Source organism: Zalophus californianus, chromosome 10 (genome assembly GCF_009762305.2).
Source record: "Zalophus californianus isolate mZalCal1 chromosome 10, mZalCal1.pri.v2, whole genome shotgun sequence".
Classification (NCBI taxonomy): Eukaryota; Metazoa; Chordata; class Mammalia; order Carnivora; family Otariidae; genus Zalophus; species Zalophus californianus.
The window spans coordinates 46,395,514-46,423,212 of record NC_045604.1 but is presented as its reverse complement, the minus strand read 5'-3'; the positions used below and the strand labels follow the sequence as shown (position 1 = coordinate 46,423,212).

General features: G+C 36.2%; 1 protein-coding gene across 1 annotated transcript in view; it reads right to left on the bottom strand.

Annotated features, from left to right (window-relative positions):
- HMCN1 (hemicentin 1) overlaps nt 1–27,699 on the bottom strand; it is a 471,707-nt gene that overhangs the window by 339,866 nt on the left and 104,142 nt on the right. Inside the window, exons 2-4 of the mRNA XM_027611279.2 lie at nt 22,943–23,013; nt 3,958–4,116; nt 2,325–2,447 (exon numbers count right to left, since the gene is read on the bottom strand). Coding sequence (XP_027467080.1) covers nt 2,325–2,447; nt 3,958–4,116; nt 22,943–23,013 — 353 coding nt within the window. The remainder of the gene's footprint in view (nt 1–2,324; nt 2,448–3,957; nt 4,117–22,942; nt 23,014–27,699) is intronic.

The window sequence follows — 27,699 nt, the reverse complement described above, 5'->3', positions numbered from 1 at the left end:
ATTATTATTTTTTTAAAAAGCGGGAAGAAAGAGGAAACCTCAAGTTATCTCAAGAGAGAGCTGATACAAAATATACCCCGCTAGGAAACTGATGAACTAGGTTAAGAGGATAAAATGCAATTACCTTTAAAAATAGAAAAATCACTCTTGAGTAAAATGAAAGGACTCAGCTATGTGTGGCTTCCCTGCAGTTCTCATCTCTGTTAAGTAGCTCTCATTATAGCATCTATTTTTCCTAGAGTTTATAATGTTTATATAACAGGAGAATTTTGAGCAATGAGGAAAGAGAAATGGCTAAACTATATGCTAAAAATTTTGCAAATCCAATTTTAACACTGTCATTCTGGTTTCTGTTAATAAAATCTTCCACCATCATGGCTTTCTTTAAGAGAAACATTGGCTTATACTGTTTCCAGTAACCCCTTAAAATATCCTTTCTCACACAGGAAACAAGAAAATCATCTCTCCATTCTTTTCCCATTTGAGTAAATTTATTTCCTAGAAACAGCTAGCCATCTGGTTTCTAACAAACAACATAGTGGCACAATTTCTCCACTTTGAAAGCAAAATAACATCATAATGACGATTAAAAAATACTAGTTAACATTTATTGGGCACTTACCCTGTACCAGACCTCGCTTGAAACATTTTACATGCATTATCTCATTTAATCTTCTAAAGACTTTCCAAAATGGATAATTCTATTATCCCCATTTTACAAATTAGGAAACTGGAGCTAACAGAAACCATGTCACAAAGGAATTCTTATCAGATAGGATGCATTTATCTTTAGGTAACTAAATGCTCAACTCTAACTGGTGTAGGCAAAAACATCATTTCCTTAATTCTGGAGGCTTAGCAGTAGGATGGGATTTGAGTGTTGACTTAATCCAAATCCCCCTTATATTTATTTACTCCTCAGAACTGTAAGAAGATTGGCTGCGTCAGGTCTGGGATTCACATCAATACAGGATAATACCTAGAAGAGCATTCTTCCAAGATGCCCCTAGCTAAATTCCTCTTGAGTCTCAGTGGCCCAAAGATGACCTTTCTTGAACCAAATGGTGAAGGGGTTGGAATTGCCATAATTGACAGCTAAATTAAAGCTCATTCCTGCTGGCATTGAACTCCAATTTCTAAAAATGGACAATTTCAGGAATGCTTCTCTCTAGTCCTAGTCTACTTAAGCTAAATTCTACTTAAGCTAAATTCTACTTAAGCTAAATAAAAGTACCAAAAAGGAGAAAGAACTGCGGCAGACATGTCTCAAACACTGTTTTAGAAAATATCAATATTTTCTTAGTATATAAGTTATTGATTTTATTACCATAAAAGTTTTTAGTTAACTATATAGTTACAGCTTTTACTTTCATTTTTTTAAAGATTATTTATTTATTTGAGAGAGAAAGAAAGAGAGAGAGAGAGAGACTGATTAAGAGAACTAGTGGGAGGAGGGGTAGAAAGAGAAGCAGACTCCCCACGAGCAGGGAGCCCGATGTGGGGCTTGATCCCATCGTGACCTGAGCCAAAGGCAGACGCTTAACTGACTGAGCCACCCAGGCACCCACAGCTTTTTACTTTTAATCTTAGATATCAAATGTCATTAGAATTTTGCTCAATAACTTCTTCATATTCTACTTCAGTGAACCGTCACACCTTGTGTTACCAGTTATCCAAAAGTTGTGCATCAGAAATACAATGAATCGTGGATCACTACATCAAAAACTAATGATGTGGGCGCCTGGGTGGCTCAATCGGTTGAGCGACTGCCTTCAGCTCAGATCATGATCCCGGAGTCCTGGGATCGAGCCCCACGTCAGGCTCCCGGCTTGGCGGGGAGCCTGCTTCTCCCTCTGAACCTCTCCCCTCTCATGCTGTTTCTCTCTCTCTCTCTCTCTCAAATAAATAAATAAAAAAAAATCTTTAAAGAAAAAAAAACTAATGATGTATTGTATGGTGACTAACATAACATAATAAAATAAAATTAAAAAAAAAGAAATACAAATTGACCTTCCTAAACAACAAGAACTACAAAAATTTCCAATTCCCACTGAATGAATTTTAAGTACATTTATGCTTAAATCTAAGTAACATGTCAGTATAGAGTAATATAATCCAGAAACTAATAAACTAATACTATATAAATCTATGCTTCCCCACATTGCTTTAATGCCTTTATTGACCTGTGGACTAGGAAAAAAAAAACAAAAACAAAACCTCTTTGCAAACTGTTTTTGAAATCAAATCTGTCACAATTAGGTTGGCCTAACTAATACCTTGGTAAGGTAGTTAGTAATAAAGTAGACCCACTTTATCAAACTGACCTCATTAACTTGTTTTTTGTCCAGGTGGAACACTTGACCAGAACTTGTAGAGGCAATTTCTTCATAGACTTTATATCCAATATGGCCCCTGTCATCACAATCTCCAGTGAGCACAAATACCACCTATGATTTTTTTAAAAAAAGGAAGACAATTTAAAGGGTTTTCAGCAATCAATATGTATTTATTGAGTACCTATTACATGTTAATATGCTACTAGTAAAGTGGAATATATACATCATACATATATAATATACATACACATATACATTTATAAATGTATATAATACCATACATACATTATATATATATATACATATACACACACATATATATATATATTTCTCCCTATATCCATGCACTTTGCAAAAGATTTTGAAAAGAACATGTCTAAACTAGCCTACTGGTCTCAAAAAAGGGTGAGAAACCTGTAAGGCAGAGCCAAGTCACCCTAGAGATCAGCCTAGATAAGTCAAACCCAAACTCTCCCCAGACACACAAGTGAGCAAGTCTCACCTAGATCAACAGAGTCCTGTAAATATGTGAGAAATAAATGCTTATTGTTTTAAGCCATCGAGAGGTAGAACTGTTTATTATATAGCAATAGCTAACTGATACAATAAATAACTCTGACTCAAACAAGATTCCACATAGGAGATGACATTTGAGACATAGGTCTATGTTTTTGTCAGTTAAAAAAATAAGATGGTAAGAAGAACCTTCATTAAACCCCAATCATTTTCTCTCTGTATTAAAAAACAAGGTATTAATATGTACAAATATTACATATAGATTTAATGTTTAAATTAAATGACACATACATATTGGAATACATATATAGAGATTAATAGTTGTAATTATTGACATTTGCTACACAAAGTATAGTTAAAGAGGAGAGGCAACCTCTCACATGCCATATAGGTATACCTTGTTTTATAGCACTTTGTTTATCGTGCTTCACAGATACTGTGTTCTTTACAAATTAGAGGTTTGTGGCAACCCTGCGTTGAGCAAATCTATCAGCACCATTTTTCCAACAGCATTTGCTCACTTCACGTCTCTGTGTCACATTCTGGTAATTTCTGCAATATTTCAAACTTTTTCATTATTCGTATCTTTGCTATGGTGATTCGTGATCAGTGAGAATGACTTGCTGAAAGCTCAGATGATGGTTACCATTGTTTAGCAATAAAGTATTTTTTTTTTTAAAGATTTTATTTATTTATTCATGAGAGACAGACAGAGAGAGAGGGAGAGAGGCAGAGGGAGAAGCAGGCTCCCTAGGAGCAGGGAGCCCGATGCGGGACTCGATCCCAGGACCCTGGGATCATGACCTGAGCCGAAGGCAGACACTTAACCATCTGAGCCACCCAGGCGCCCCAGCAATAAAGTATTTTTTAAGTAAGGTGTCTATATTGGTTTTGTAAGACATGATAATACTTCACCCTTAAGAGAGTACAATATAGTGTAAACATAACTTGTATGTACACTGGGAAGCCAAAAAATTCATTTGATTTTATTGTGATATCTGCTTTATTGTGGTGGTCAGAACTGCACCCACAATATCTCCAAGGTATGCCTAAATTCCTTCCAGCTGCATTCAGATGGAAAATCTGGGGGCTGATTCCTACTTACTTGTGACTGTTTCTGTTGGATAAGCTGGAGCACCTCATGAGTGAGCTGATAATCCTTGGACCGTGCATCAGTGAAAACATAGATGAAAGAGCCAGGAAGAGAAATTTCCAAGGCAATTTTTATAGCTCCAATACTCATTTCTGGACAATCACCACCACCCTGTTGAGGAGCAGAGAAAAAAGAATGCAATTATTTCATCAACAGAAAAGAAAGGAATATTTTAGTTATGACAAGTTGCTTTAGAAACTCTAGAACTAAAAAAGTTCTCTTCACATTTATTTTCTATCAGTTTGCCACTGAATTCATCACTTTGCTTATCAGGAGATGGAAGATAGAAAAATGTGTATTCAGACCTGTACCTCTGAAACAAATAATACATTATATGTTAAAAAAAAAAAAAAAAAAGAAGATGGTAGGAAGGGAAAAATGAAGGGGGGGAATTGGAGGGGGAGACGAACCATGAGAGACTATGGACTCTGAGAAACAAACTGAGGGTTCTAGAGGGGAGGGGGTGAGGGGATGGGTTAGCCTGGTGATGAGTATTAAAGAGGGCACGTTCTGCATGGAGCACTGGGTGTTATATGCAAACAGTGAATCATGGAACACTACATCAAAAACTAATGATGTAATGTATGGTGATTAACATAACATAATAAAATAAAATTTAAAAAAAGAAAAATGTATATTTATGGATAAATTATAAATTCACCCCACATACACAAAATAATAGAAATTGTTATATACTTTTCACCTAATTAAATGTTGATTCACTATCCCATTCCCTCACATGACTATTTCATACATACCTCTTTTCTTAACCCTTTTTTGATGACCTTGTTTTTACTGTACTGAGAGTGCAATCAGAGGAGAACTTCCATGAACTCCCACCACGATATCTATTAACCTAGCCACATGCCCTGCCTTTACAGTGAAGGAATCATTTGGGCATAGCTAAGACTAACTACTCACATGTACCTAATCAAAAACACAGCTCCTGTGGCTATTCCCTCTCTCTACTCCATTGCCAACATTCCTCTTTTACTGGATCATTCCCACCTGCAAACAAACATACCGGTATATCTCTCAAACCTCATTTTTGCTCAAATGTTACCTATCAGAGAAGCCTCCCATGACCACCTTATATAAAATACACACTCTCTGTCACTCTTTCCATTCTGCTTCATTTTTCCTACTAACACATGATATCTGTGTTTTATTTCCTACTTGAATAGGCTCGATATATTTTCCTAAACAATAATAGTCCGCATCCTAGGAAGAATTCTTCTCACATTTGTTTCTTTCAAAATTATATGGATTTATAGATAAAAGTGTAAGTATGCTATATTTACAGTTTTATATATTTTAAATTTAGGATTATATCCTCCTTCTGTTCCATGTCATCAATGGTCTTCAAAATCATAGGTTCTAATGATTGCATAATATTCTGCCTATATCTCATAATTTAGTTAACCATTTCTCTACTATTGATTATGCTCTTTCAAATTTTCCTCTATTATTAAATATATAAATACAAATATATATATCTATATCTCTATATATGTATATATAAAATGTCTGATTACTTCTTTAGCATAGATATCAATAACTACAGGGCCAAGGAAATGGACTTTCAACCAGTATGTTTTGAGCAATCAATAACCACTAAACACCCTGCTAGGATTTAGACATACAAAGATGAATAATAAGCTAAAGTATCTTGTCCTTAAGGAATTCATGGTCTAGAAAAGACAATCAAATAAAAAGTAAGAGAGCTTGGGGTTATAGGGGGGCCTTATGGTTCTATAGTCCACCAGAATTCAGTAAGTAAGAACTCTTTTTTAAAAAGAAAGTAATTACTTGATGAAAGGGATAAGGTTTTTTCTTTAAACTCTGGAGATTCTACTTGATTCTCCTACTCGGGCTTTTCCCAGGCTTCAAACAGTCTCAGATTGTGATACAATATCCTGAACAGCGTAGATATAATCAGGGTCAAAAGAGCCAGGCATTTGAACTGCAGTTTGGACAAACTGGAGAATCTTTTCTTGCTTTGGATCTCACTCAAAACTTACAGGCTGGGAGTACCATTTATTAAATGAGTTGGAACAGAGCCCCGTTTGTTATAAAATGCTTCTAAAATTGAGACACCCATGAAATATTATGTCACTTTCTTAATGGTGGGGGACTGAACACTGTAGTAACCTGATCTTCACTTCTGAGAAGATGTCAGCTGAAGACTCCCAGAAAGTTTAATCACTTAACAGTCCTTTCTATCTTTGCAGAACTTATCACCTATCCACCATTACTTATGTGTATGTTTATGACATTTACTTTAGCAGATAATACTGTTCTCAAAAACTTGTATACTTGTATCTTCAGACTGTACTTACCTTCCAAATTCTAATTTTACATCTTTTAAAGATTTATTTGGGGGGGCAGTGTGCAGAGCCCCATTTGGGGCTTGAGCCCACAACCCATGAGATCATGACCTGAGCCAAAACCAAGAGCCAGATGTTCAACTGACTGAGCTACCCAGGCACCCCCAATTTTACATTTTCAATTGCTTGTTAAACATCTACTGCTAGGATGCATGGGTGGCTCAGTCAGTTAAGCGTCTGCCTTCAGCTCAGGTCATGATCCCAGGGTTCTGGGATCGAGCCCCATGTTGGGCTCCCTACTCAATGGGGAGTCTGCTTCTCCCTCTGCCTCTGCCCCTTTCCCCCTACTCATGTGCTCTCTCTCTCTCTCAAATAAATAAAATCTTAACAAAAAAAATCTCCTAGATGTTCTATGGGTCTCCACAATTCCACGGGTCTAAAATAGAACTCATTATATTTTCCCCAAACATGTCTTCCCTATTTTTTTTAATCGAACTACCTGCCTCCATATTCAGGTTCAAACCTAAGTCATCTTGACTCCTCTCTCTTCCTTCACCTAATCAGTGGTCAAACTATTTCCATCATGAATCAGTCCCCTCCCTTCCTCCTTACTTCCTACAATTCACTCTTCTTATCATTGATTTTGTTACAAGTATAGCCTCCAATCTAACCTTCCACTCTGCCTACCACCAAACTTTATTTTTCCTGCAGTAAGAGCTGTGTGTAACATGTTCCTACTTAAAATCTTTCACTACTTGTGTTGGATCAAATTCTCTTTCTAGTTTCTTATCTCCTACTGCTCCCTCTTCATAAATTGCTTCCTTTAGGTAAGACTACTTCCTGTTCTTTAAATATGCCCCTTTCTTTACACTGTAATACCTTTAGTACTTTCATTCATCTTTCCACTGCTCCATTTCCATCATCAACACTCCTCATCAATATATGCATGGCTAGGGGTGCCCAGGTGGCTCGGTCGGTTAAGCCTCTACCTTCAGCTCAGGTCATGATCCTGGGATAGAGACCCGCACTGGGCTCCCGGCTCTGCAAGGAGTCTGCTTCTCCCTCTCCCCCTCCCATTGCTCATGCTCTTTCTCTCAAATTAATAAATAAAATCTAAAAAAAAAATGTATGCATGGCTAAATTCTCCCATTTTCTATAAGCTCATTGATGGCAGTAACTATGCTTTGCCGAGTCCTTAAGTCCTGAGTTCATAACATTTGCTGGCATATAGTAATCACTGAGTAAATATCCGACAAATTGAACTATTTTTCTTCTACGGTTGAGATGATATGCCTTCCCCTCTTTAAAATTTTCTCTTTTTTTCCAGTCAAAAATACTTCTTCACTCTTCGGATTTACTTCAACAAGCTTTACATTTCAATGATATAGCACATTTTCCTCTGCATAATAGTTATTTAGGGGGATTGTCGTGTGCTAAAAATGTCCTTAAATAAGCATTTATGTGCTAGGAAGGTGGGAAACAGCTACTGGGCACATTAATAACTTTAATATATTACATAGGAATAATTCTTACTTGAAGCCAACTTTGCACATCTGTAATGAATATTCTGGACTGCTCAAAAAACTAGATTCCTATTGTATTTTCAGAAGCTTAAACAAAAACATTCCTCAACTGTGCTTGACATCATGCACCTGAATGTGAATCACAATATAAAATTTACCCATTCCACAAGTCTTCTTTCTATGGGCCAAAAATCAGAACAGCTAAGAAATCTCCAGGGATACACACTAGGAATGACAAGAATGATAAACCTTGTCCAGTTAGTAAAGGACAGTCTTTGAGCCACTTGACTTGTGTTCAAATTAACTCTAAGAAGACCTAGGGATGCCTTAGTGTATATCAAAACATTACCCAGGAGTAGACTCTAGAGACCATTAGAATCCTTGGAAGTTACTCCAAATGAATTCATCCCAATGAGATCCCTCCATATCTTCAGACTCATACTAAAACTTGAACATAGCTTTAAAAAACTCATGTGTTGAAATGGAACCTCTAAACCTTTAAGTACTTTTTCACCCTATAAGTTTGAATAGAGAAGTTTAAGACCACATCTTAATAAAACCTATAGGGTCAACAACATTTTCTATAAATATTGGAACCACCTTATTCTCCTGAAAACAGCACCTCTGTGAAACACAGAACCTCATATATAGTAAGCTTAACACTGGTTAATACCCAAAGGAAATGGCAAGATTTCATTCCTTTTGATGGCTGCATAATATTCCAGTGTGTGTGTGTGTGTGTGTGTGTGTGTGTGTGTGTGTGTGTGTGTGTATACCACATCTTTAGCCATTCATCTGTCAATGGACATCTTGGCTCTTTCCATAGTTTGGCTATTGTAACAACGTGGATGGAACTGGAGGGTATTATGCTGAGCAAAATAAGTCAATCAGAGAAAGACATGTATCATATGACCTCACTGATATGAGGAATTCTTAATCTCAGGAAACAAACTGAGGGTTGCTGGAGTGGTAGGGAGTGGGAGGGATGGGGGCGCTGGGTGATAGACACGGGGGAGGGTATGTGCTATGGTGAGCGCTGTGAATTGTGTAAGACTGTTGAATTACAGACCTGTACCTCTGAAACATATAATACATTATATGTTAAAAAAAAAATGAAGATAGCAGGAAGGGAAAAATGAAGAGGAGTAAATCGGAGGGGGAGCCAAACCATGAGAGATGATGGACTCTGAGAAAGAAATTGAGGGTTCTAGAGGGGCAGGGGTGGGGGGATGGGTTAGCCTGGTGATGGGTGTTAAGGAGGGCACGTACTGAATGGAGCACTGGGTGTTATACACAAACAATGAATCATGGAACACTGCATCAAAAACTAATGATGTAATGTATGGTAATTAACATAATAAAAAAATTTTTTTTAATTAAGAATACCCAAAGGAAAGAGTGTGATGAGCTGACATAGCTATAACTCCAGAGAATTTCACAAATATAATTGCAAATGAAAGGCATTCCTTTAATTTCTTGAACTCTTTTATATAATACTCTCAAAACAAAGTCTTTGAACTTCTATGGAGAAATTAACATAAAGTCTCAAAGCAGCCAGAAAATTGGGGAATGTCAAGTCGAAAGGAAACATTTTGATCCATGTATGTAAGAAACCCATATTGGATGTACTTATACACCCCTTAAGAGTGATTTGTGTAGCTAATTTTTTTCCTGCTGTGGAAATCAGTGTATTCTTTACAATAAAAATGATTATACTGCCCTGAATTTGAACAAACAGATTACATTATAATCATATTGACTACATAGCGATTAGATGTTCTCAGGAACAACTCTTCTCTTTCCAAAATAGTACAATATCTTTAAATTATTACCTTTTTGCTTAGCTAGGTTAGTGGATAACTGAAAATCAAAAATAAATATTGACCAGTAACTTATATCTTAGTGAAACTGTTTGTCTATCTCATTGGGGATGTATGTTCTAGAAAAGAAAAATGTTTCTTTTTTCCAAAAGAAGTTAACATATAATGTTATGTCTTTATAAAAGCTCTCTATGTGATACTTGAGTTTGAATTTCTAATCATTTTAAATCATAAATAATCACTAAAATTATCTAGAAAAGGAATACATTAGATATGAACTAAGACAATGGCTACTAACAAGCCTTGAGTAGTTGCTGAGCATTTGAAATGTGGCTAGTGAAGCTAAGGAACCAAATATTTTATTTTACTTTAATGAATTAAAATTTAAATTGAAAAACTAAAGAAGTAATAATTTTTCATATTGATGACAAGTTGATATGATAATATTTTGGACATAACTGAATTAAATATTAAAATTAATTTCAAACTTTTTAAAAATTACATACGTGGCTCACATCATATTTTTGTTGGACAGCTCTGCTTTAGAATGATACTTGGTTTAGTTATGTAGGCTTCATTCTAGACTGTTATTTGTAAGATTGCTACTTTATTCTAAAGGTCTTCCATGAACTTTGCTTCCTGGCAGAAGTTATTAAAAACAAAATTCAAGTTGCTTTAATTTACTAAGGATCAGGAATCAAATGACAATCTACTCTAAAAATCTATAAATTATTGACTTTGTTTAAATATATATATACACAAAGTTTATAAACAAAGTTTTTGCACATTTGTATAAATATACTGAGATATATATATAGAAACTTGTCCCACAGGTTTGCTAATAGTCTTTCTCAAATCACTGACTGATCATCTGATTCTTAAACTAGTTTTGGCAGAAGAGGACTAAAGAGAATCATTGTCAGAATGTCCATATTTATAAACAAACCTCACAAAATCAGATACTTTAGGTTGATTTGTGTCAAACTCATGCACAGATTTTTAAATTGGGGGCAATGGGATTTTGACCAAAACACTAAAAACAAACTATTTTCCATTGTTCCAAACTTTAAAAAAGTAGTCCTTTAAAAAAAAAGTTTTAACATTTTATGTTTTGACTTGAATACCAAATGGAAAAAAAAGGTAAAATAATATTCCATAAAACGACTATAATGGAGACATTTAGAATTGATGGACTTGAATCTATGAAAAGCCTCATTAATTTGACACTTTTATTGGTAATAAGACACCTTACTTGTATTAACTCAGTGGCTATCTACTCTAAGTCAAGCACTAAGACAGTACTGTCACATACACTGTTATCTACTCTTTACATCAGTTGAGGAGGTAGGTATCGTTTTTAGCACATTACATTGCCAGAGCATTAAATCATGAAAACCACTTTCCTAGGGTCACATGACAACTAAGTGAAGGAGCAGAGACTGAAACTCAATTCTGCCTGGCCTGAGAGCTCATGCAAACTCCAGCGAGGCATTTTATTACCTTCATCAGCTTCGGTGACTGCAAGCAAGTAGCTTGTCAGAGGAAAAAAGGTTCTCATAGTTCAAGATGTCCACAAAATATTGTTCATTTTTCTATTGTAGCATTTGTTAAGTTGTGTTATAATTTATCTGTTTCCTCCCACTAGATCTTTGTTCCTTGAGGAACTCATTAAGTGTTCCATTGTAGTTCGATTAATGAAGGGATAAATGAATGGATGGTGAGTAAATGGGTGAATGAGACTGTGCAAAGCAATCTTGACACAATCTAGGCATGCTTTCTGTGTTCAGCCTGAGCTTTACTCAAGCCTAGCCCATCTCCTTTCAAGTAATATAATTCCAGAGCTAAGTCTCCTAAAAGTACAAGTGCCTATATATGTATATTCTTAGTGGTATATAAAACTAACTCCCTCCAGCTCTTATATCTCTGTACCTCTCCCTGTCTCTTTATCTCTTGGTCTCCCTCTCTCTCTCAATCCTGGCATGCTGTCAGCTTTAATATTTAATAAAAGAAAACAAACATGGTTATGGAAATATATCTCCTAAAACCACATAAACTGGCACACATACGAAAATGTAAAGTGAGAAGGGCCTGACTTAATTTTGTGCTTTTACTTGAATTCTGAAATAGAACTTATTTATATCAGTAGGCAAATTCTTGCTCAGTATTTTGATATTCACTTTATCTTTACAATTCGACTGATGGTTACAATTTACTAAGCTGCCAAAGACACTTCAGATAGAAAAAAATGTGTACTGGAAAAACAGAAGCATGTGAACTTTTACAGTAAATGTCGCTCCTGGAATTAAAGAAAGAAAAAAAAACTGTAACCTCAGAGTTACAGTGATAATTGTGTTAAAAAAATAAATTCCTTAAAAGCAAGATAAAATAAGAATGAACAGAAATCTTATCAGTCAAGGGAGTAATAAAACAGAGATTATTATCCTGTCTCTTCTAAATACAAGACAATGTGGGAGTGACACTGAAATAAACTGAACCTTTAAACCCTGAAAGGAGTTGGAGAAAAATGAGGTCCCTATCCAAAACCTAATGGGAAAATGCTCATCAAACAAGGGGTCAGAGGACTACGAAGGCTAATCTCAGAGCAGGCCCTCACCCATGCCTTATTATTTCTCTCCTAGTCAATTCATACAATTCTTCTAGTCTCATCATCCATTTTCACTGAACTACTGTTTATCCCAGTTGTTTCCCAGATAAGCCTAACTCCAAGCAATGAAAAAATGAAACTTTTTTGGTAGGCTCATGCCTAAGTCCAATATAAGTATTAGTGGCCTTATAATACTTACCCTTATTCTAACATAATTATAACCTACTAAGCCTTGCTTCAAAGTCAGACTGTATTTTTCCTTAGTGTGAACACCCACTGTTCAAATGTCTTATTTGTGTCATTCGTCCTTTACCTATAAAATTTAGGAATGAAACTCAGTCTTGAGCTGAACAAAAGTTTATAACTCTCAGTTCTCTTTCTTAAAACACAATTGTGTGATTCTATGACCAAGAAAACAGAAGGTACATGTGGAAATCATTACATTGCATTGAACCTAAAATAAAGTTGCATCCAAGCAAGTATAAATCAGAATGACTATAGAATCCTAATGCATTAGTGACATTTGGTCTTCATCACTTATAGAAAATATGGCAGGGATATACTGAGGGATAATCGGAGTATTTCTTTTTTTTTTTTAATTTTATTTATTTATCTGAGAGAGAACAAGTAAGGGGGAAGGGCAGAGGGAGAGGGAGAAGCAAGCTCCCTGCTGAGTAGGGAGCCCGATGCAGGGCTGAATCCCAGGACCCTGAGATCATGACCTGAGCCGAAGGCAGACGCTTATCCGGCTGAGCCGCCCAGGTACCCAATCACAGTATTTCAGAGCCCAAACTTCAAATCTCTCTAATCAAAATAAAAGATATTACATTCCAGGCAGTCCACCATGCTGCCCTTCACTAGTTTGGAGAAGGTGGAATCCAAATCAAGGCATCAAAAAACGGTTGACCTTGCTTTCAGAGATGCATTAAAAGCTAACAATTACAACCATTTCCAGGCTTTCAGATTATCACCTGTCAGTAGTTAAGAGTCTAACTCTTCAACAACTGATCTTTCAATTTGTTAGAACTTTCATGTTTGGTCTTAGGAGGAGATTAGTTTACTTCAATTTAAATAATCATAAAGGATACACTATATACCAGCCACTCAATATCTTGATTAATAAATGAGAAAATGATATGCCTTCATACTACTTAGAGAATTCCTTCCTTTGTCCTTCAAGGATTCTGTACCTCTTTATTGTGACCTTTTCTTTTCCCACCAAATTAAAGGCATTGCCCTGGTCCCTGGTTGGGATTCCTGATCTCTCCTAACACATGGCTTCCTTGTTTGCCCAAAGAGAAAGAGCCAGAAGAGGGCAGGGTTGTGGGCCTAAGGAGGCCCTTGCAGCCACTTATCATCTGCTTATTCAAGGATTAGGCAGGCTTTCTTTCTGTTGTTTTCCTTGGGCTATGACCCTTCTCTGTCTTTCCTTTAGTACTCCTCAGATTCAGCCTGCCCACTAAAATCTCTGTCTTCCTTTCCACTCTAACATTCACATATGGATTTTATATACTCCCCAGCACATTTCGTATTATCTTTGTTATTGGGTACTTGAAGGAGATTATAATGTTGTGATTGTGTAATGTGTGTTTTATTTTATGTGTTAAAAATGTATTTATACTGCTTATGTAATTTTAGGTCTTGGCAAAAAAAAATATCAACACGATGCATTTTTTACCAATAAAATCATTATAATTTATGAACATTATAATTTACAGGGAAGTTTGAGATATATGAATTGTATGGGTTGTTTTAGAGCTAAGAGTCATTAAACAAAACTAGTGAACTAAGATCTAGATTATCTCACAGGAGGAGACTTGTATGTATCAATAGACTAGATAAATGAGGATTTTCAAAAATCAACATGAATATAGAAGGATAGAGACCTGGTTTAAAGTTGATATGAGGAAATCTGACCTACTGAGCTGGTGACTGCACCTGAATTCAATAATATGATATGACTGCCCGGTATCAGCCTCAAACAGCAAGACAGGCTCCAGGACACCGCTCCGGAGGAGGGCCCCATGTATAATCTGGTGATGAAGACCAGTGCTATCAAATCCCTAATTGGGCTTAGTTCATTTCAGATTCTGACATCTGATGGAATAATTGGACAAATAACAAAGTTAATGCCAATACCAAGACTCCACAATTCTTCTGACACTTTTTCAAGGCCTAAGAATAAAGACAGCTTCTTGAGAACTGCTCCTGATCAATTTGGATTGAGAAGAAACTCTTGATTTCCCATACATTCATTTTGCTCAACGTGAGGTTGATAGTTTTCTCTAGGAGTCCTGGCTTTAGATCAAGAAACATTCTCCCAAGGAAAACATTTTGACCTCCATCCTTACCATCACCTAAAAACTGACAAAAATCAGATGCAGTATTTATTATGGGGAATAGAGTTATCCTTTGGTTGGGTAATGAGCATGTATGGGGTGAATCCAGGCATCACAGGTCAGTGAATTCCTCTTCTTAAATGTTATTTTGTCACATGTAACTGCATTATTTACCCTGCAATGACTCCTGTGTTTACCCTTTGGAACATTCCCACATGCACACTTTGAAAAGAAAATGAAGACTTTTATCATCATAATCCATACCCACCTCTTTCTGGTCTATATTCTGCTTTGAAAAAGTAATCTAATAGAATACTCTTCTCTACTCTCTGTCCTTTGAAGTGCACATATAAAAGATTGTTAAGAAATCATCTAGCTTTTTGCTTCTGGATAGGGTATCAGGGTGGATAGCTAGAAAAGAACCAAGCATTTCTATGCAGGGCCATCCATTCTCTTTACTCCCTGAGGACTTAGGATTAATTGTCCCTCAGAGAATTCATATGGTCTAGCAGAAAACTCCAGCAGCAAATCAAAAGTTTTAAAAGGTGCTTCGTTCAAACTCCAAGAAGTTTCAACTCTAACAATAAAAATAATGAAAACATCACCTACAAATACAACTACAGTATGAACACTACCTTTCAATCCCCTAAAGGGCATCTTGTCCTTGTATCTCTCCAAGGTGTTTGTGAGGTGATACTTAAATAAGCTTACCAGAGTAAGTAGTGAGAACATATGCAGAGCAATAGGAACAATTTTTATTCATAATTAACTTTGTCATTTGCTACTCAGTAAATTTAGGTGAGCCAATTACTCAAAGTGATCAGAGGTAGCAGTGAAAGCCAAAATTTTCAAGGAATAAATTCATTTCATTGAGGATGAGACCAGCCCTAGACCTATATCTGTATTTAATTCTCTACACCCCTACTTTGAAATAAAATACAAAGACAAATTCTATAAATAAATGTTAATTTGATGAGATTAATTAGGTTATTTAAATCAATATTTAGAAAGAAAGTAGCAGACTGATAAAAAGGACACCAGCTTTGGCATTAAAAAACCTCCAGTTTTGAGACCAGCTTTGCTCCTTGCCAGTTTGGTGACCTGATGAAGTCTTGTTACCTAATACTCCAAAGCTTGAGTATCCTCATTTGTAAAAAGGAATATTAATATTTGTGTGGGTGTGAATTGAGAGAATAACTTTAAAGTACATGCAAAATCACAAGGCACGTATTCCACAATTGCTGATCATTTATGGCAGAATTACTTGGTGATTATTTCCCTTAAAAACACTCTGGGGTACTACAGGTAGTAATAATAGCTAACATTCCTCAAGCCCCTACTTTGGGCCAAACACTGGTTCTACTATTCTTGAAGCTTTTACATGTATTATGAGTTACATGTAATGGACTCTGTATCTCACCTTCTTCCCTTAATTAAATATATGCCATTCCTCCTGTAAAAGTGAATTTATACACTTCTATATATATGCATTTGTAAGAAAGAAAACTTAAATGGAAATAAAAGCTGCTGTCTTCAGTTGAATCATGTCCCATACCAAAAATGTAAATCACATCTTTCATAGTTTCAGTGGGTCTATACCTGCACTTTATGTATAATCCCTTCCCTTTTCTTTTCTAGTCCTTTTATTTTTTTTGCTTTTTCTTAATTTCTTTCTGTTATACATCAGTTTGGTTTTTAAAATGCATATAAATTGTCTTATAAATCTAAAAATAAAAAACATACTTTTACATAGTAACATGATTTAGAATATGAGAAATTAGATAAAGTGTATAGAAAATTTTCATCATAAATTGCTTTTCTAAAATCAGCACTATCTTGGGGCGCCTGGGTGGCTCAGTCGTTAAGCGTCTGTCTGCCTTCGGCTCAGGTCATGATCCCAGGGTCCTGGGATCGAGCCCCACTTTGGGGCTCCCTCCTTGATGGGAAGACTGCTTCTCCCTCTCCCACTCCCCCTGCTTGTGTTCCTGGCTCTTGCTGTGTCTCTCTCTGTCAAATAAGTAAATAAAATCTTTCAAAAAAAAAATCAGCACTATCTTGTCCTCCTCTAAATCTTGGCCTGTCTGGCCATGGTTTCTCATACTCTCCCCTTTGGCAGTTAATCCTTCACATCAGCTGTTCCTACACTACAGCAAAACATTTTTTTCCCTTACCCTCAGCCTGCAGCAGTTTGCCTATTTCCCTTCTATTTCTGTTAAAGAATTGCAATAATTGGATCTTACCCCCATCTTCTTCATAACTATCTTGTTGCTATGTGATGATGCTGTTGTAATATTTTTACTCTTATTCCTGCTTTTTTTAAGGTCAATTTTACTAATAGACTTTGCAAAGGGAAATTTTTTTTAAAGATTTTATTTATTTATTTATTTATTTATTTAAAGATTTTATTTGTTTATTTATTTATTTACTTGACAGAGAGAGACACAGTGAGAGAAGGAACACAAGCAGGGTGAGTGGGAGAGAGAGAAGCAGGCTTCCCGCGGAGCAGGAAGCCTGATGTGGGGCTCGATCCCAGGACCCCGGGATCATGACCTGAGCCGAAGGCAGATGCTCAATGACTGAGCCACCCAGGCGCCCCTGCAAAGGGAAATTAAATTGTGTGTAAAGCTTTTCAGTTTTAGGGACCAACTATCTATATGAAAAAAATGTATTTTTTTACAATAATCCTATTATTGTAAAACTTCCTTTTTCTTTACATTTCAAATGGTTGACTAACTGCTTTTTGTTCTTTAAAACAAAAACATATAGATAGGGGACGCCTGGGTGGCTCAGTCGGTGAAGCATCTGCCAAGTCATATTCCCCAGGGTCCTGGAATCAAGTCCTGGGGTCAGGTTTCCTGCTCCGTAGGGAGTCTGTTTCTCCCTCTCTCTCTATGCCCCTCCCCCCAACACTGCTCCTGCGTGCTCACACCCTCTCTCTCTCATAAATAAATAAAATCTTTTAAAAAAGAACATATAGATAAAAGGCTTAAAAGCATATCACTGCTATACCATTTTCTAAAAATCAAAAAGTTTTATAGTTTCCTATAAAGAATGTGACCTGAGATAGGACTTTGCACTGCATATTTACAGGATACTAATTCCCAAAGCTCTGTGTGATTTGAATACCATTTGTTGACATTTGTCTTCCCTTCTTTTCCCCAGAGAGAAAGCTCAGATACTTTTCAAGTTACTTCCTTGTATTCCAGATGAAAGATGATAAAGAAAAATGAAATTAATATTATAAATTTAATGATTTAAGTTTAGTGATTTTTTTTCTAAGTTTTTCTTGGAAAATTTTAAATTGCTTTTTAAGCAATATCTCTATAAGAAAAATAGCTAAGCCTAGTGTAATGTTAACGGTCAATAATTTACTTAAAACTAAATTTACTTTTCTTATTTTCAAAATTATTACAAATGCAAAAAATTATTAACTTTAAAAAGATTTTTTAAAAGCTAAGTTAGTTTTAGTAGGATGCAATTTGTTGCTCATGATACCAGTGATTTGCGGGGAGGCACTAAAAATGGTAGAGGGGGACCTGAAGAGGGGTCTGGAAATTATATACAAAACAAAATTTAGTATCTCATACTAAAATTTTATGAAATTTGTAACATTTAGTTTCTAGACTGATTTATGAAATAATACAATATTCTCTAAGCAAACACTGAAGAGAAAACAAAATATATTCTTCAGATTAGGTGTTAAGTGATGATGTCGCCTAGAGTCTTTTCATATTTGATCCTTACTCAAAGAAACTTTTTGCCATTCATTTAAAAAGAAACAATTCACCAGAAACTTCGAATCTTTGAAAATAGGAAAAAAAAATAACCTTCCATGGTATCCCCAGTGCCTTTAACAATGTCCAATGTTGAATAAAGGGCAAAAGTAAATATCTGGTTTCTTCCCAAACTGGCTGTTCTACTTAAGCATCCTCTTCGATCCCAAGACGATGCAAAAATAAACCCCATAAGATGTAGCCAGTCCAGAGAAAACCTCCAGAGAAATGTACAACAGCTTTCATTCCAGGAGAAAAGAAAAGAAAGATTATTTTCTTGAACAGAGATATGATACAACCCTATGGAGTGCCTGTATCAGGCTCAATTCCAGAAGGTGATGCACCAGGGCTCTGGGGAGGGCATCAAAGGAGTGTTAAGTCAGGAATCATGATCCTTCACCCTACAGGCAAATGGAGCATAGAGGATAAGTACACTCCTTGAAGATCCTTCAGAACAAAAGAAAGGGAGAGGCAGGAAATCAGGAAGTGCCCGTGCCAGGTCTCATTGAGAATGTAGGAATTTTCATTCTAGCCAGATATTAAAGAATACAGTTCAGCTGTACCTCTGCATAGAAAAAAAAAAGTGAATACAGTAAATCCTTTCTTAATATTCTATCAGCTAGAAATCTCCATTCCTTGGCCCTTCTGAATCTCTATGTAATGAAAACTGATAATTAGGTTTAAGTTACCCTTTGTACAATCAAGTAAAGCTTAAATTATATTTGATATAGTTTACTGTTAAATATATATTTTTAAAAGAGGCTACCCTCATATAACATCCATTTATTCAACAGCTATTTAAGTCCACTCTAGTGCATATATCAGTTCATCCCACAGGTGGATCAGAGGCTCAATGAGAGCTACAAGACTCTTGATCACAGGAGCTCATGCATGGCAGAATAAGGCAACATAAAAATTTTAACAACCAAGGCAATACAATTTCTAATTCCTATGATCCATGTAAAGGATAGAAATTTTTATGGAAAAGATTTTTTTCAGAGGATCTGGACATCTAAAGTGGCAAAGAATTTGCTAGATGGAGGGACAGAAAAGTAAATTCTCAGTAAGTATCAAGAAATGACTAAAAAAGAATGAGATGGTATAAGAGAAAGGAAACAGAGGACTATTAGTAGAAAAAATCATCAGAATAAGCTTAGTAAAAGAGAAAAATAGCCAAGGGATAACTATATAAATCTATTTAGATTTCTTATGAAATATAGTTTATTTTAGTGTATAATTTAAAAACTATAGAGATAGGCACAATAAAAGAATCATGACTTAATACATATTTGGAATGCCAAGCTTTGGCTTTTTCACCCTATGCCCCAATTATGCTCATACTATGCACAGTTACAAATCAAGTCATTCGCCCAACAGTGAAACCGAAGTATTAATCTTCAACTCTAATTTGGACTCTGTTGATTTGTATATAGTGGTATATTTAGTCTTTCTTTCATTCATCGAAGAGTGAGCATGTTTTATTTGCCATGCATTTTACTAGGGTAATGATGAATTAAACCAGACATGATTCTTCAATGTGAAATCCCAGCTACTTTGTGATGGAAAGAGGTAGTGAGATATGACCAAGCCTGGAGGACAGGGCAGGATCTCTGAGGAAACGGTATTTAAGATTAGACTTTGAATACCGGATTTCAAACTAGGTTAAGGGAACATGGAAGTGAAGACAGGATGAAGGACAGGAACTTCCTATCCAAGGAGAAGAGCATGTGCAAAAATGCCACCAGGAGATGGGTGAGGATACACATATGGGAAGGCTCTATGTAAGGCCCTAAGACAGAGCCCAAGCCCAGAGGAGAGAGTGGCTCTATACAGGGCTGAAACAGAGACAGATCTCACATCACTCAAAATCTTGGGAAGAATTTGATGAGGTGGGGATGACTGCAGAGGATATTAGGGGGAAATGTTCAGAGATGTATTTTGAGATCATTTTGTTTGCAGAATAGAGAATAGCCTAGAAAATAAAAGCAAGAGTAAATGCAGGAAAATCACTTAGAAGCTTTTTTGATTTGTTTAGACTAAAGATATAGTAATTGGAGCTAAGGTAGTACCAACAGAAATAGAGAGAAGTCAATTGATATGAAAAATATTTAGAAAGTTAAAAACGAAGACTTGATGGTTTGGATGCTGGGGGGAAAGGGAGAAGTATATTAAGGATGATTCAGATTTTTTGGTAGTATAACCAAAATATTATAGGCATCATTCACAAAGATAACAAATAGAGGACAAAGAGCAAGGATTTAGGACCAAGGATGGAGCAATGGAAAGGGCATGTGGAGAGAAATGAGCTGCCTAGGAAGCTGAGGAAAAGTGGGAAGAAAATGAGAGTGTAAGGAAGAGTGTATTTGTCAAAGACAACAAAGATGTCCATCTAATATGCTGATGACTGAAATGTTTCCACTGCATTTAACAAGACAGAGATCACATGTCACCAGCTAGAGCTACTTTGATGGTGTGGGGCTGTGGGGACTAGAGTGACATAGATGGAGGAGTGAATAGGGGAGGTGGGTGTGAGGAAATGATGGTGGTGAATACAGACAACTTTCTTGACATTGCAGGAACTAAGAAGGATAAAAGTTGTTATTTATAAGAGGAGTTGAGAAAAATAGAGATTTATTGTTTATTTTGTTTTGCTTTTTATGGTTTGGTTTATTGGGATTTGTTTGTTTTTTGGAGAGACTAGGACATATTTAAGAATAAATGGGAACTTTTAAGCAGCTGAGAGGAACGGCTTGAGAGTGCTAGGTTCCTGAGAAAGCCAAAGAGTTTAGATCAAGTAAAGAATGAGAATAGGATGGGTACTGGATGTCAGTGGATTTGAGGTATGAGGAAAAGAGGGCTGCCATTTTTATGTGTCTGTGTTTGAAACAGTAAGTGAGGTCACTTGTTCAGAGTAGATAACTCACTGAAATAACCAGTAGTAAAAGGGTGAGGGGATGGAGATTTAAAAAGAATAGACAAGATCTATAATTGTCATTGTGAGAAATAGGAGATTTATTTATTTTTTTTAAAGATTTTATTTATTTTGACAGAGAGAGAGAGAGAGAGAGAGAGAGAGAGCGATCATAAGCAGGGGGAAGGGCAGAGGCAGAGGAAGAAGCAGCTCCCTGCTGAGCAAGGAGCCCAGGACCCTGGGATCATGACCTGAGCCAAAGGCAGACACTTAACGAACTGAGGCACCCAGGTGTCCTGAAATGGGAGACTTAATTGACCAAAGAAATACAGTAAGATCATGGGAGTATTGAGAGTCCAGTGGAGATAGGTGGGTTTGTATTTACAGTGGAATCAACCTGCTCTGTTGTGAGACTTCAACAGCACTTGACCACTGGTGGATAGGCATGAATAATGCAGATAATTGGGGTCAGAGAGGAAACAGAACAGAAAAGCAATGGACAAGAAAAAAAAAGCTATGTTTTTGAAATGATAGGACTCTGGGCTAGACTGGAGGGAAGTAAAAAAAGGAGAGATCTGATTGCCTGGGAGACAGGACAGGGGTTAATGAGGGTGAAGGAGCAGTTGTAAGCAATTGCATCAACAATCTTGGTAGACAGACGGTTGCTGTTCAAGGTTCAAATGCTTGAATTAGTGATTTGAGTGGTAGAATGGATTGGTGATGATAAGGTCCAGAGGATGTGTGTGGGAATGGAAGACTGAGATAAAGTAAAGAACAGGTTATTGAAGATGACTAGCAGGTCAAGGAACTGAGGGGAGAAGGTTCTGACAGGTCATTCCCATAAATACTGAGGTCCCTGGGATAGTGGCAGCCCTGAAAGGGAAAGGTAGCCAAAGATCCAGGTACCAATAGCTTAGTTGAATGATGAGGAGTGGTCAAAAGTTCTGGAAATGACTACAGCAGAGACCATCTATGGAGGATAGCATAGTGAAGCAGCCTCAAAGAGCAAGTTTTTTTGGTTTTAATGAATGGATTAAGCAATAATAATCTCAAAGCAGCACTAAGGAGAAAGTACATACTAACCCTATCTCCAAGTCCTGTTTTTCAGAATAACAGTTAAACCAATGTTATTCTTCTTCTCTAATAACCAAATTATACTTATGGTCAAAAATTTTATACAGTTGATTTATAGCATAGAATATCAAAATTATTTTAATGATACCATTTCTGTTTTGGGAAAAGAATTAACTGTTCCTTATGATTCTCAATGAAGGGACTCACCGAGAGCTGGGTTCAGTAAACTTTTTCTGTAGAGGGTCATATAGGAAATATCTTAGGCTATGAGGGCCAAATAGTCTGTCAAAACTACTTTTATCTGCTATTGTTACATGAAAGCAACCATAGATGATGCATAAATGAAGATGAACCCAAACTGCCCCACTCCCATATCTATTGTTCAATTTATTCAACACTCAAGAGAAGTGGCAGTGAGAAAGTGAAAAGTGAGAAAAAGAGGTGGTATTGGAATTTAAAACCCAACAATTATTTCTATCAGATTTAAAAATAAAGGAAATCAGACAAAAGTTCATGATTTTCCTTTCCCCTAAAACAAATTGAAAAATTGAAAGCAAGCACTTACCTGAACATAAAGTTCTCTGAGTTCATACTGAAATTTCTTGGGATCTGTGGTAATTGTCACTGGGCCAATTTCTATGAAGATAAAAATGACACAGGTGAATAAATTGTAATCAACAGCATTAAAGACTTTACTGTGTTTGCAAATGTCTTTTCATTTGGCACTACATGGTTATTTACTAATAAGAAATATATAGCCAGCAAAACAACAGTTTCTCAGTTTATAGCTACCAAAGAATAACTTAAAATTTGCTGGAAATCATGCTTATGCAGAGTGAATGTTTAGCCTTGGGAAATGCAAAGGGGCAGTCAAAAATGTCATAAGACAAAGAGTCAGGAGACCCCAGATTCGGTCCCTTTTTACTCTCACTGGTCAGTGAATATTTATTGAATACCTACTTTGTTGCTAGACTCTAAATTAATCACTTATCCAGCCTATAATTCTGTTTTCTCAACTATACATTGTAAATTTGTTGGCAACTTTTCTGTAAGTCCAAATTAGTTGAAAAAAAAATTTAACATTAAACAACATAAAAGTGAATGAACATTAATGCCACAGTGTTTTTAAGAACTTGCAGAAGCACTGAAATGAGGACATTAAAAGTTCAGGAAATAGTCTGCCTATCACTTCCTTCTCCCAGCTGGGGTTGCTGTCCATCACTATCACCATTCTCCTTAGCTGACTTTGACCACCATAATTACCTGACTATCCTGATGTACTGCACAAACCACCACTCCAAATGGGAACAAGTGGGGCCACTGCATTCCTTGGAAAATCAGGACCTTAGTAAGTCAGGTGAAGAGAAAGAGCCCAGATACCAGGGTGGGTAAATTTGGCAATATTATTTTTATAGGATACAGTATGTCTATGGTAAACATTTTAATCCACAAAGATCATTTTCTTAAAAAAAAAACCATCAACGTTTAAAATAGACAAGTAGAAAGTGGCCTTTACAGGAATCAATTACTTCCTTAAGAAACATTCATATATTTAAGGAATATAGTATTAAAATTCATCAGAGTATCACATGCACAGACATATCGTCCTAAATTCCCAGGGTGGATGAAAAGTTTTCTACTTTATCTAATGAAGATACAGGCAGCATTCAAAATGATAATATGCAACTACAATACAAAATTATAAAAATATTTAATACTGAGTTTTTATAAGACATTTTCTAGGTTCAAAGGCACTGCTAGACAAAAGACTTTATGACTTCAAAGGATAATAATTAATTAGTCAGGCCTTCTATAACATGCTAAATATAATACAAAAACAGACTGTAGGATTTTAGAAATAAATGAGGTAAATTGGAAAGGAAGCACAATTTGTCTGCCACAACCCATGTAATTTTTCTTAAAAATCACATGAAAACTATGCCTGCATTCTTCATCACAGATTAGACACCTTGCAGTATGCAAAAGGAATGGAGAGGCAACTGAAAGAACCGTGTGAAAATGCAAACATCTGCATTCCATACCAAGCAGAACAGTTATTAGTTATGTGAAAGTCTTGTCCCAAGTATATGGAAAATCAGAGAAGCCTACTCCCTCAAGACTAAACAAAGGCATACTTTGCAAAGGAATGCAAAATAGCAAAGAATATGCCAGACAGTTACACCCTGACATATAAATTGTCAGCAGCATTGTCAAGCCAAACTTCTATGTTCCTGCATGGCATAATACTGAAATAACTCTATAATTCAAAGCTCAAGAATCAGAAAGAAATACAAAGAATACTAGAGGAAAGCAATTACATAAGACAAAAAAGGACACACATAGAAGAATATTCCCTATAATAAGAATTTTAAAAATAGCCCTGGATATATGCCTGTTCTTCAAGAGTGGAGATCAAGGACTGCTATTAAAATAAGAGAACTGATTAGACTTCATTTATATCCATAGACTCAAATACCCATTTGTTTTCAACAAAGATAGGAAATCCCTCCTGAAGCTCATTAATAAGCATTTTTGTAAACTACATTGGACAGCTGAGATAAATCTTTTTATCAGTTATGAGAAATACGCAGGAGAGGTGAGGGCTTGCTGAACTGCCATATCCCTCCAGCTGCAACCATCCTTTCCAATTCTTTTGAATTGAATGATATGACTATTTGACAAAATCACCCTCCTCCCTTTCAGGACTTGCTTCCATTCCAGTCTTTCTCTTCACTTAATACAGTCCTGTGCCAGTTGTGTTATGAGCAATTTCCTCTTCTCTTCCTTTTTGCTCATGTTGGTTTCATCCCCTGCCAAGCCTTTGATGACATCCAGCAGGTACAACTTTGTCCTCTCTTCCGGCCTGAACATGGTCCTCTATTGCTTACAGAATTAAATGAGAACTCTCCAAGGCATTCCAAGTCTCTCTTCTATTAATCCAGTTTTCTAACTTTGTCAACATCCCTTAGCATGAGGCTACTGTGCTTCCTCACTACCCCCATGGCCATCCCCACTGTCTTTCATTTGCCCATATGCTGCTCATCCTAGCCTGACTTAAGTCCTACTCCTTGAATGTTTTGACTTTTCTCCAATTTGCTTTAATGTCGTTTTGATAATATTTGTACAATAAAGACATGGGGAAAATGAAGATGAACAGCATTCAATAGAATGCAGAGATCATCTCCACCTTATTCAGTTAATTTTATCTTATTGCTTACAAAGAAAACCCAACAAAAAAAATCAATTAACCATCAATCTCCAAATAGAAGCACTGAGCTAGAAGGACATTAAAGATATTTGGTTCAATTTCTTTACCCACAGACAAGAAAACTTGAGGTCCAGTGAAGATGAAATTGAAAACTTTGATGGTGGAAAAAAAAAGTTAAGCTATTTGAAAACATTTTCTACACAGAGCAACATGTGCAGCTCACTAATACTTCTTCTTTTCCAAGATCTCCAGTCTGTTGATGACTATATTACTACTGACTTTCTCCTCCTTTCCTCTGGACCACAGGCAAGATAGGCTATGTTCGAATGCCTAATCTGATGCACACAACATCCAGAATTCTTTATTGTTGCATGCCTGGATATTATCTTTAATAGAACAAGGAACAATAAAGAAAAAAAAGAATAAAGGTTAAAGTTTAAGCCCAAGCCTTTGGATCCTCTATTTCTTGCTCTTTTCATTACATCATGGAGCCTCTATGCTATAGCTAAACACCACGTGACATGATCAATATGACGCTGATTAGCCAACCAAGAAAGTTTTCAGTTTTCCCTATTAACCAAATGTTTTGTTCGTTACTTCAACTAAGTTATTAATATATAATCAATAGGTAACATTTTCCACATACAGCTTAACTTAAAAAAAAAAAAGAAAGACACAGGGCGTCTAGGTGGCTCAGTTAGTTGAGCGTTGGACTCTCGGTTTCAGCTCAGGACATGATCTCAGGGTCCTGATCCAGCCCTGCATCGGGCTCCATGCTCAGCACAGAGTCTGCTTGAGATTTTCTCTCTCCCTCTTCCTCTGCCCCTCCCCCTGCTTGCACATGCACTCCCTCTCTCAATAAATAAATAAATAAAATATTAAGAAAAGAGAAACATTAGGGCAACATGTATTGTTACAAATATAAGAAATATGTCATGCTTCAGAAGACCACTTTTGATTTAAAAAAAAAAAGTGTCCAAAACTCCAAGGCAGTCTCCTCTTTTCATTTTGTTATTTCTCGTTTCCTAGGGACTTATCAGATGGGTTGGATTTATTTCCAGCATCTCAGCCATTGTTCTCTTAATCTCAGTTGTTGGGTTGTATTTGAGAAAATAATGGAAAGAACTTCACAATGTAATATTTTCTTTCACTGCTTCACTTGGCAAGATCGATATCCAGTTTCTCACTTCCTTTTTCCTTTCCACTAACAGATTTCTGCTCCTTACAGTTTTTTTTCCTCAAAGAGCTTCTTGATAATACGAGGAATAGAAAGTGCTGCTTGCTGGGATTTAAACACTGTCTGTGCATGATTTGATAATGGTGTTCACAATTTCTTTGGTTTTAAAAAATATATAGTTCGTGGTTTTATATTTATAGTTACACGTAAATACATGGAAAGTTAAAATGAGAACCCCTAGCTGCATTATAAACTAAACAATATTTGCAGAGCATTATAGAAGAATCAAACATATATATAAATCACAGGGCTTGTCACAATGGAAATTGTTGAAAACTACAGCGAGCTATGAAAAATTAGAAAGTCTATATAGTGCCTGAAAAGAGCCAAGTAATACAGAAAGGGATTGCAAACTTTCTCAATGTCCAGAGAGAAAAGAGACCCCTGAACTCTAGGGAAACACACAGTGAAGGCATCAAGGAGGAGATGAGGAAGGAGTTAGGACTTGAAGAGAGCACCAGATTAACAGAGCCTGGCATTAGAGCAGAGAAATTCCAGGCACTGGGACATGGGCTGCTCAAAATCCCTTCCATGAACTGAATCTCAACATGTTCCATGCTCTAAAAATTCTACTCTTGGTCAATTAAACACAAATCAATTAAGATGTCTTCTATGTGCAAAGTTGCTAGCAAACAGACATATTCAAAGCACTGAAGTTATCTAAATGAAAACTAATAAATTTTGTTTCCTGCTTTGGGATGCTACAGAAAAGCAGATTAATAACTATATTTACTTTTACTGTTTTCACTTTAATCCACAATACACTCTTTCCAGATTTCCCTATCCTCATTCAATTATAATGTTGCTGTCCAGCACCATTTTTAAATGATCTGCATCTAATCCATGAAAACAGAACTGTTTCCTGACTTTGAACTAA